Source organism: Brassica napus, chromosome C4 (assembly GCF_020379485.1).
Source record: "Brassica napus cultivar Da-Ae chromosome C4, Da-Ae, whole genome shotgun sequence".
NCBI classification, from domain to species: Eukaryota; Viridiplantae; Streptophyta; class Magnoliopsida; order Brassicales; family Brassicaceae; genus Brassica; species Brassica napus.
The window spans coordinates 50,179,009-50,190,016 of NC_063447.1; the positions used below are offsets into that span (position 1 = coordinate 50,179,009).

Below are 11,008 nucleotides of genomic sequence, written 5' to 3' on the forward strand. Positions count from 1 at the left end.
TTTATTTATGTGTTGACATCAATTTAATTATATATGTAATAGTTACAGACTTTTTAATTATTTAATATATATTTATTATTTTATAAATATGTAAAAGAACATATAATATATAAAAATAATATATATAACGTTCGTCCCGCGAAATACGCGATCTTAACCTAGTATATAGTTATTGCTTTGGAGGTTATTGTATATTATTGGTTTTTCCCAAACTAGTCTATGTAATTAATAGATTGCCACGTTAAACTTTTTATTTTCGCATTTTGATTAAAGGCTTGATTGGTTTTAAAGTACAAGTTGTAACTGTAACTACGAAGATTTGAGAATATGGATGTATGTAGTTATAAACGTTATTAAGCTATTTATACAATTATTATCACAACATTTAGTAGTTGGAAGCTAATTCACGTTAATTTCAAAAGTCAATGAATTTATCTTTTGTAAAATATTTATTGATTCACAGTATGTCTTCCCATATTTATAGAATCCGTATATATTTTTGTGGGATGATTTATCGAGATTAATATTAACTTTTGGCTAATATTGTTTATGTATTTTCTGGATTTGTAACTCATTTTTTATGTGTTATAGTGTCATATTTTGGATTTGTCATTTTGATGTGTTATTGTGTGACTGTGGAATCTCTTTTATATTTTATTATATGGATAACAATCTGGATACTAATATTTCTTTCATAGTATATTTATAATTGTTTTCAGAAAAGTGAAACTGAAAAAATGGCTTTCACGTACCATAAATTGGTTTCGTCATCTCAACTTTATACATGAGTTAACTCTAGTATTTTAAAAGTTATGATTAGTGAGTTAAAATGTAACGAATCATTATTTCAATGACACCATAGTCTGAAAAAACTACAAAATCAGTAAATATTCAACTTTTTGAATAGCAATTTTTTTTAAAAAAATTGAATTACAAAACCATCACATCAATAACAAAATTTTATATGGAATTGTAAAATCATCACGCCAATAACACAAGACTTTTAAGAAATTAAATAATCATATTACTAATAACAATAAGATTTAAGAATTCTTCAAGTCTTTACAAATCAATCTCCCACTGACCCTCCTCAAAAATTGGTGCACCTACAAAATACTTATGATGAGTTTGACTATCAGATACAACAACAATTTAATAATAAATTATCAATATGTTTAGCAAAAAAAATATCAAGCAATATAAAATTATTAAATATTAAAATTTAGCTTAATAAAATTAATAACAATCTTATTTTTTTTGTTACACATAATAAAAATATATGGTTATTTTCATTGATTTCAACTTTAGATGAAAATTACAGTTTTATTTATAAGACTCGAATTACCCTATATTTTCTCTCTGAAATATTTGAAAACTAAAATTATTTGAAAACTAGAATTGAACCAGAACCAGATTGGATTTGAATTTATTTTGGGTATTATTCGGTTCTCAATTTTATTATCCGAATTAAAATCCGAAATAACCGGACCAAAAATATACGAAATCTCATAAATAACCGATAGATCCTACATCTCTAGAACATAAAACCCCGAAAATGAATTAACATAGTCGAATGGAAAACTGAAATGCTGAGAACTAGGCGTATATATCAATATTAATACTTTTATGTTTCATTTTAAGTATCATTGCAGGATAATTATTTTTGTTACAATGTTATTTTTTGTTTTTAATGCAAATTTTTTTTTACTAATCTATCACTTTTACTCCTACACAAATTAAGAAAAATAATAAATGTAATACAATTTTAATAATTAAATAAGATTTAAACTAAACATTTAATTATAATTTTTTAGTTTGTGTTAAAAATCTAAAGCGATATTTAATTTAGAAAACGGAAAAGGGTTCAGCTAATTTTCGTAGAGCCGATCATGTGAAAACGATCTAACGTCTTCAACCGTCACATGAAAAGCGGACATACTCTTCATGTGTGCCACCATTTTTTTTAAGTACTTATATATAAAATCTATTCGAAGAATCGAGAATCAGATACGGTCACAAGCTTGTTTTGAACAAAATGTCGAAATCTGACTATTACAAACCTAGCTTCGCGCATCCACTAAATCCGATACGTTCCGCTAGTTTTTTTTTTCGAAATCCTTCGATATCGGTAGCTGTTCTCAACCATCAACGTGACTCTCAGAAAAGTGAGGTTCTCCTCGTTTTCTCGGATGCCGGGAGTTCCTTGACGTTTCCGGAGTAGCTAGTTCCCACCATTTCTCTCTCTTCTCACCACCGCTGATTTTTTTTTTTTGGTAAAAGTGCCACCATTTATTAAGAGGCTATTCAAACCGGAAAATTGATTTATGTAGAGTGTAATGAATTTAAAAATAGATAAATTTTTAAAGTTAGTTATGTGGATTCTGCAAATACTATAATTTCATATTTTATTAGATATTTTAATTCCGAAAATTTCAATAAAATCTCAAAATTTTCTGTTTTGCCATCTCTCAAGATTGTATATTTTAAGAATTCATTTACAAATAATTCCATGTGTTTAAAAAAATTTCAATGGGCCTTATCGTTTTGTTTTATTTAAAGGTTATATATACTGTGAGAGAAAAAGTATAACTGTTTTTTGATCAATGGAGGCCCATGTAAGCCCAAAATAAGGAACGAGGACTTTAAAATTGACTTCCATCCCCATTCTTGGATTCGATAACCTCATAACCCTAATATCACACGCCCGAGGAGAAGCCGTCTCTCTCTTCTCACCACCGCTGATTTTTCCAGGTGATCACTCTCTCTCTCTCTCTCTCTCTATATTCAATCGAATCTGAATTGGATCGAAATATTTGAATCGAAGTAAGTTTAATTTGCTGAGGTGATTGAACAGATGTCGCGTGTGTACGTTGGTAATTTGGATCCGCGAGTTACTGAGCGTGAGCTGGAGGATGAGTTTCGTGTCTATGGAGTCATCAAGAGGTAAGATTCTCATCTCATTGAAGGGCTTTTGAGATGTAAAGTTTGCATTTTTCATTCTTTTGTTTTGTGTGTGTTCTATGTGCAGTGTTTGGGTTGCAAGACGTCCACCTGGTTATGCCTTCCTTGATTTTGAAGACTCAAGGGATGCCCGCGACGCCATCCGTGATTTAGATGGTAGCAAGATGGATCTTTTGTGTTATTACGGTGCAGCTGATGAGCTATTATGTGGCTTTAAGAGTTTGATATACTGTTTGTGTTAGGCAAGAATGGATGGAGAGTAGAGGAGTCTCATAACCGCGGTGGTGGTGGAGGCCGTGGTGGTCGTGGAGGAGGTGATGGTGGTCGTGGCCGTGGTGGTTCTGATTTGAAGTGCTACGAGTGTGGCGAGCCTGGTCACTTTGCACGTGAATGCCGCTCTCGTGGCGGCTCTGGGAGGCGTCGCAGTCCTTCTCCCCGTGGTCGCAGCCCTCCTAGATACAGAAAGAGCCCAACCTATGGAGAAAGGCGCAGGTTATTGTCCCCCTCTCTTCTTTCTGACTTATCAATGTGGGTCTATCTCAGTGAACTGATTCACTGACTTGTCTTTTGGTTTCAGGAGCTACAGCCCTCGTGCAAGGTCTCCTCCTCCTCCAAGGCGTCGCAGTCCTTCTCCTCGTGGCCGCAACTACAGTAGGTCACCACCACCTTACAGAGGACGTGACGAGGTGCCATATGCTAATGGGTAATCTCCCTTTGGCTCCAGTTATTTACTCTAGAGATAGCTTCATATGTATATTGATCCTTCATAGGCTTATATGTTAGGTGTTGGTGATAAATACAAAGTTCATGTTTGTGTAATTGTTTATGTAGAAATGGCCTGAAAGATGTGCGCAGAAGCCGGAGCTGAGTGGTGAGGGATGGATGAGGAAACCTACTGTTTGCTTGCGACGTCAAGAGGACAGCTTAAGGAAAACTAGTATATGTATTTCACTAAAAGAATCATGTTTTTAGCTGTTGGGTGGATTTGGATATGCTTGCCTACTTTTGTCTTCCGTGGTTATGTCTACCGTTAGGTAAAAGTATTTTTTAATATTCCTACTGAAGTTCTTAAAAGACTTAAAAAACACAAGTTCTGAGTGTTTTTGTTTTTTATTATGTCGAGGTTTCTTCCGTGTTTCTACTGCTTCATTGCTTATCTCTGCTTCTCTACTCTGCCTTGGGGCTTCTTCGTTGATTGATTGACCTGCAATGGCTTCTTCATAATAATTTACTGCATTGTGGATCATAATGTTTTTTTCGGATCTCTCTCTGCTGCTTTGTTGCTATCTCTTCTTCTCTGCTCTGCCCTGAGGCTTCTCTTCTTAGGTGATTGACCTGCAGTGTCATCTTCATTGTAGTTTACTACGTTGTGGATCTACTTGTTTCTGCTTCATTGCTATGTTCTTCTCTGCTCTGCCATGAGACTCCTTCATTAATTGATTGACATACAATGGCTACTTCATAATAGTTTACTACGTTGTGGATCTTAGCGTTTTCTTCGGGTCTCTACTGCTTCGTTGTTCATCGCTTCTCTGCTCTGCCCTGAAGCTTCTTCGTTAATTGTTTGACCTGCAATGGCATCTTCATAATGGTTTACTACTGTAGTGAATCTCTACTTGTTTCTTCTGGTTTCTACTGCTTCATTGCTTATCTCTGCTTCCCTGCTCTGCCCTGCCCTGAGGCTTCTTCTTAATTGATTGACCCCCCGATGGTATGTAGTTTACCACATTGTGGATCTCCACTTGCTACTGCTTCTGCTTCCTCGTACGTTTGGAAGCTTCGTCAGCTCTGATCCTACCTTCTTCAAAACTCCTCTGGCCTTTCTTCTGAGAGTTTCTGAGCCGTTTCAACTTTCAAGCTTCATTTGTTACACACTGTGGCAGGTAGTTATTACATTCCAGATGTATTCTTTGAAAGCATGATAGCTTTTGACCAATGGCATTATAAAAATACTCTGTTTTAAGCCTGTTCCTTACAGGTTGGTGCAAGAAGTGTTTTCTTTTAATGGCACATACTCTAGTTTAGACCAGGTTTTATGCATGTCTTCTAGTAAAAGTTGATCTGAGTCTTGCAATGTAACATTTTTGTAACAAAGATTGTTTCGCTTGTTGTCTTCCTTCTTTCGACCAAATCCTTTATTCCGACTTTACTCCCTTTTGTTAAAGACTGTAGTACACATACAAGAACCGGATTTCAGACAAGTCGTTCGAACCAACCCTAATGGGGATGAAACCGAACCAAACGTACAGTCTGGAAAATTGTCCTAATGCACTTAATGCCAAAATACTCAAAACTTATAAGACCTAACCTGAACCCGAATATGATATCTGAATGCCTTATCCTCTACATACAAGTAACCAAACTCTGTTTTCATTCCTTTATTAACGAAAAGTTTCGGTATCACTGAAAAAAAGAACAGAAATCCAAATATATTAATAAAATATTTTTTGTCCTCTTTCATGCTTTTCTTGCAAATAAATCGGTCTATTCACATGGCCGGCTGATAAATGAGAAACGAATTTGGGAAATAAATCACAAACTGCCACTTGTTAGAGATACTCTCTCAATCATGTTGACTGAGGTATGATAAACCAGTATCCTCGTCTCATATATATGACATTTACTTTTCAATCTCATTCCATTCTTACTCATATATGTTACTATATAACTTTGTAATGAAATCATTTGTTACCTTTTTTGAGACCATAAGAGTTTAAATTCATTGAGTCTATCACAAATAGTGAGCACAAACGATTCTTCCTTTAATAATCAAATTAATAAAATAACATCAAATCCGTTTAGTATGTTATAACCGGCGTCATCGTATTAAATTAATCTTAATTGTAAATATTGTTAAAAACTATTGAAAAGGGAAAATTCTAAAAAAGATTATTGAGATCCACAGGCATCAGAAAACCTTCAGAAGAACTGATATCATCTCTCTACCAAAATATATAATTTACATATTATATACAAATGGTTTTGTTCTCTACTGTTTTTCTTTAAAGTGGATTCATGAATCTTTCTACACAAAACGAGTGTTGATCTTAGAGAGAACCGTCTTCTGCAGAAACTGTTGGTCATTGATCGTCTTTATATGCGTTAATGGAACGCACGTTCTCTCTCTCTTAAAAACATTTAAATTAATCAAAACTCAACAAGTAGTAGTAGTCTTTCACTCGTTCTACATCTCCTAACGTGAGCTGTTTAATTAATCTCTCTCTTCTCCCTCTCCATCTCTTTTGTTCTTTCACGTGAAGTCAAACTCAATAAACTCTGTTACAGCCCATGAATGATCTCCTTCTCTCTCCCTGCCCTTGTCTGAACATGAAGAAGTCTGCTCAACATCTCATCCTCTGATTCGTTTCCCATTACCCTAAACAAGCAGAAGAAGAAGCTTCTGCTTTCAACATTACACACATGGAGTTCAAAAGAGACAATACTGTCAGGTTCTAGATTTTCATCAAAAACATCTTTTTAGAAATTAAATAAATAAAAAAAGATTTAGATCTTTGGGTTCTCAAAAGTTGAACTTTTGCAATCCCAATAAAGTTTTGATCTTTTCTTTTTGCCTTCTTAGGGTTACCTTTATGATTTTTTTTGTTCCTTTTGTAACAAGTTTCCTCTTGGATTGGACTAAGTCTTTGATTATTGATTTTTTTGATCTCATTGTTAAACCCCAGTTCTTGTTGTTGTTTGTTTGGTCTGAAACAGATTCTATGGAGACGAGAAGCAAACCCTAGAAGTAACAGAGAAGCGTCTACCATTACCAATGTTCAAATCATCAGCAGCTCCATTTCAAAAACAAGAGTTAGGAATCTCGAAGAAGAGTATCTTCAAGATCCCTAGGTTCGGTAGATTCAAAGTCTTCCCGGAGAATTTCGAGATCGAGAGAGACAAGATTCTAGATCCTGGTGGTGACGTGGTGCTTCAATGGAACAGAGTTTTCCTCTTTTGGTGTCTCGTCGCTCTTTACGTAGACCCTTTGTTCTTCTTCCTGTATTCAGTCAAACGCACTGGACGATCCTCTTGTATGACCACGGATTTGAATCTTGGAATCGTCGTTACTTTCTTCAGAACGCTAGCGGATCTCTTCTACGTCTTGCACATTGTCATCAAGTTCAGAACGGCTTACGTGTCTCGCACTTCGAGAGTGTTTGGTCGTGGAGAACTTGTGAAAGATCCTAAGTTGATTGCTAGAAGATACTTGAGATCAGACTTCATCGTTGACCTCATCGCTTGTTTGCCTCTTCCTCAGGTATTGTATTACTACTCAAAAAAAAAAAAAAACCATTGACTTGTTTTCTATTAGAGAGTTTGAAAATGAGTATAATCAATTCTTTTGATATGCAGATTGTTAGTTGGTTTATTTTGCCATCAATTAGAAGCTCTCACTCAGATCATACAACAAATGCACTTGTCCTCATTGTTCTTGTTCAATACATTCCTAGGCTTTATCTCATTTTCCCTCTAAGCGCTGAGATTATCAAAGCTACCGGAGTAGTCACAACCACAGCTTGGGCCGGTGCTGCTTACAATCTTCTTCAGTATATGCTTGCTAGTCATGTGAGTCACTAAGTCCTCTCTCTAAGCAATTCACATTTAGTCACATGCTAGTAATATTAGTCACTGAGCTTCCTTCAAAGTAAACACATTATGTTATCCTTATACTGTTGAGAAAATTCGCGAATTAAACTCGAAGAAAGCAAAAGGCAACTAAATCAAATTCGATTGAGGAAAATACCCATTTTAGAGTTTGTTTATTGATTTTGTGAATGAATAAATTATAATCCTAAGATCCGTATTTAAATTGCTAAAAACCCGAGTTTTCTACAAAAGCTGATTTTCTAATCCTAAAAGTAAAAACTAAATGTGGTCTTTTATTGATGCACCGAGATTTAAATAACTTCTAAAATCAACATATGCATTCACCTAAGTTTAAAGGTTGGTTTTACTTTTATGTAATGTTTTCCTTATGCATTCACATTGTTGTTGTGCAGATTCTAGGAGCGGCGTGGTATCTACTGTCGATACAACGGCAAGCTACATGTTGGAAAGCAGAATGTCATAAAGAATTTGCGCCTCTAGAATGTGTTACAGATTTTTTTGACTGTGGTACATTGCACCGACCAGACCGGAATAACTGGCAGAACATAACAGTGGTCTTCAGCAACTGTGATCCTTCGAATGATATCAAATTCACTTTCGGGATCTTCGCGGATGCTCTCACCAAGAACGTGGTTTCTTCGCCGTTCTTGGAGAAGTATTTGTATTGCTTATGGTTTGGATTACAGAATCTAAGGTACATTCATTCCTCTTATCCATCGCTTACCTGTTTTTTGTTGTTGTTTTTATCCTAACGTGTCTTTCTTGTTAAAGTTCTTACGGACAGAATCTTGATACAAGCACCTCTGTTCTTGAGACCATGTTTGCTATCCTCGTGGCTATCTTTGGTCTTGTTTTGTTTGCTCTTTTAATCGGAAACATGCAGGTAAAATGTGAATCTTATTTCTTGTTATCATTGGCTAACAAGATCGAAAATGCTTGACTTATGTTTTGTTTAATATATTTAGACGTATTTGCAATCGATCACTGTGAGGCTTGAGGAGTGGAGACTGAAGAGAAGAGACACAGAAGAATGGATGGGACATCGTCAACTACCTCAGGATCTTAGAGAACGAGTGAGACGTTTCGTTCAGTATAAATGGTTAGCTACTCGAGGAGTTGATGAAGAAACCATTCTTCATTCATTACCAGCAGATCTTCGAAGAGACATCCAACGACATCTCTGTCTTGACCTTGTTCGTCGTGTAAGTATATTCTATAAGGGACAAAGTCCCACATCAGAACTTGTCATTTTCCCGTTGGTTTTGAGTTGGAAGCTCATCTAACTTTATATATTTATCGTTGAAATAAATATATTTTTCAGGTACCGCTGTTTGCGCAAATGGATGATCAGTTACTAGACGCGATATGTGAACGGTTAGTGTCATCTCTAAGCACACAAGGGAACTACATTGTACGCGAAGGTGATCCGGTGACGGAAATGCTCTTCATCATCCGTGGAAAGCTCGATAGCTCGACGACTAACGGAGGCAGAACCGGTTTCTTCAACTCAATCACACTCAAACCAGGAGAGTTCTGTGGAGAAGAGCTTCTTGCATGGGCACTGCTTCCAAAATCAAAAGTAAACTTACCATCATCTACAAGAACGGTGCGAGCTTTAGAAGAAGTTGAAGCCTTTGCTTTACAAGCAGAGGATCTCAAGTTTGTTGCTAACCAGTTCAGGCGTTTACATAGCAAGAAGCTGCAACACACGTTCCGTTACTACTCTCACCAGTGGAGAACGTGGGCTGCTTGTTTCGTACAAGTGGCTTGGAGACGGTATAAGAGAAGAATGGTGGCTAAGAGTCTTAGCTTGGCTGAGTCATTCTCATCTTATGAAGAAGAAGAAGCTGTTGCGGTTGCAGCTGAGGAGATAATGAGCCAACAAGGAGAGAGACAGAGCAGTAATCCATCGCGTCATTCTACTTCTATTGGGAAACCACATTTTGCTGCAACGATACTTGCTTCGAGGTTTGCTAAGAACACGAGGAAGACGGCTCATAAGTTGAAAGACGTTGAGGTACCTATGCTTCCTAAACCGGATGAACCTGATTTCTCTGTGGATGGAGATTAACCCGTTTTGATATTAATCAAAATCTATTTAAAGTTAGAAAACCATTTTGTTAAAAATCAAAACTTTGCTGCTTAAAGTTAATTTCAAAAATGGGTAGCAGTTTGTATAAATACATACTACACATCTGACTTTTTTATATTCAGATTCGAGATTGTTTTTATCAATTTTTGTATGAATTATATTCGGATCAAACAAAATTGTTATAAGGATCTGCATACATTAAGTTTATATCGAACTAATAAATGAAAAACAAACTACCAATAAAAATAAAGAAAGCTAAAAAACAACCTATTTAGAGCTGATTCTTTCATTAAGACAGTAAAAACTCCATAAAAGAATAGTAGTATTAAAACTATAATACCCCATCTGTTCCAAAAAGATGTATATTTTAGAATTTTCACACTTATTAAAAAAATATATTAAATTTAGTTACCAATGTAATATTTTCATAATTAATTATTCTCTATGACTTTTAACCAATACAATTTTAATATATACTATTATATTTTTAAAATTTTACAATTTATCATTAATTAATGCTTTAAAAAAAATATATAAATTTTTTTAATGAAAATTTATTCTACAATATGTTTTTTGGAATGGAGGAAGTATTTTATAAATTAAATTAATCATAAAATTTCATATATTAACATGTTTTTATGTGAAGTAAGAATAATAATTGTTTTTACTGTTAATATGTTAAATACATTTTATAAGCTTGTTTTTTCATATTATTCTTATAAAATTAGTTAGAATAAAAAGTATATGCATCGTACATATGTGTTAAAGGCAATTATGAATGGATTCCGTTGTGCCGATGGGTCAAGTGTAACTACGATGTATCTCACCATAGAGGCTCCCAACCCTCAGGTATGGGTCGGATTATTCGAAACCATTTAGGCAATGTACATGAATGTGGTATGGATAAATTTGAAGGACGTCACACAGTGGAAGAAGGAGAATCAACGGCATTGATTTGGGCTGTGCAAGCTACATTTTCCTTGGGTTACAAGAAAGTTATTTTTGAAGGAGAAAATATCCATGTGAATAAATGCATCAAGGGTCAAGCTTTCAACTTACGCCTTCCTCAATTTATTCATACCATCGCAGCTTGGAAGAATCATTTTGAAACAACTCAATTTGTTTATAGGAATCAAGCCTCAAACTCATGTGCTGATCTATTAGCTAGGAAATCAATTAATTCTGAAAATCTATGAGTGTGTTCCATACTTGTCTGAGATTTTTAATCTCCAATGTAATGACAGATCAATCTCCATATAATAATAATTGTTTTTACCTAAATATGAAATCATGCTTTGAACCTTTGAGCCGTTTTATAGATTCGGTATACTATACCGTGTTAATAAA

General features: G+C 35.0%; 2 protein-coding genes across 3 annotated transcripts; both read left to right on the plus strand.

The window, feature by feature from the left end:
- The first annotated feature begins 2,604 nt into the window (after positions 1-2,604).
- LOC106446653 (serine/arginine-rich splicing factor RSZ22A-like) lies at positions 2,605-5,077 on the plus strand. 2 transcript variants are annotated; one of them, XR_001288809.3, is made up of 7 exons: positions 2,605-2,751; positions 2,855-2,943; positions 3,029-3,117; positions 3,204-3,453; positions 3,539-3,664; positions 3,793-3,995; positions 4,085-5,077. XR_001288809.3 is itself a non-coding variant. In XM_013888436.3 (6 exons), the coding sequence occupies exons 2-6, from the start codon at positions 2,855-2,857 to the stop codon at positions 3,827-3,829; spliced, it is 591 nt and encodes a 196-aa protein (XP_013743890.1). In that variant the 5' UTR covers positions 2,605-2,751; the 3' UTR covers positions 3,830-4,098. The 2 variants fall into 2 exon arrangements, 1 of the variants encoding a protein (XP_013743890.1); XM_013888436.3 differs by having other exon boundaries at positions 3,793-4,098.
- A 215-nt stretch (positions 5,078-5,292) lies between these two features.
- LOC106449924 (probable cyclic nucleotide-gated ion channel 14) lies at positions 5,293-10,859 on the plus strand. Its single transcript, XM_013891585.3, has 7 exons — positions 5,293-6,410; positions 6,676-7,219; positions 7,315-7,527; positions 7,962-8,263; positions 8,341-8,452; positions 8,535-8,771; positions 8,891-10,859. Exons 1-7 carry the CDS (start codon positions 6,382-6,384, stop codon positions 9,638-9,640), a joined length of 2,187 nt encoding a protein of 728 aa, XP_013747039.1. The 5' UTR covers positions 5,293-6,381; the 3' UTR covers positions 9,641-10,859.
- The last annotated feature ends 149 nt before the right edge of the window (positions 10,860-11,008 follow it).

Bases quoted from the DNA above. Each gene is read 5' to 3' on its own strand.
- LOC106446653 (XM_013888436.3), top strand. From the start codon at position 2,855: ATGTCGCGTGTGTACGTTGGTAATTTGGATCCGCGAGTTACTGAGCGT. The intron at 3,118-3,203 runs GTAGCAAGATGG...TGTTTGTGTTAG, and splicing joins CGCCATCCGTGATTTAGATG to GCAAGAATGGATGGAGAGTA. The intron at 3,665-3,792 runs GTAATCTCCCTT...TTGTTTATGTAG, and splicing joins GAGGTGCCATATGCTAATGG to AAATGGCCTGAAAGATGTGC.
- LOC106449924 (XM_013891585.3), top strand. From the start codon at position 6,382: ATGGAGTTCAAAAGAGACAATACTGTCAG. The intron at 6,411-6,675 runs GTTCTAGATTTT...GGTCTGAAACAG, and splicing joins AAAAGAGACAATACTGTCAG to ATTCTATGGAGACGAGAAGC. The intron at 7,220-7,314 runs GTATTGTATTAC...TTTGATATGCAG, and splicing joins CTTGTTTGCCTCTTCCTCAG to ATTGTTAGTTGGTTTATTTT.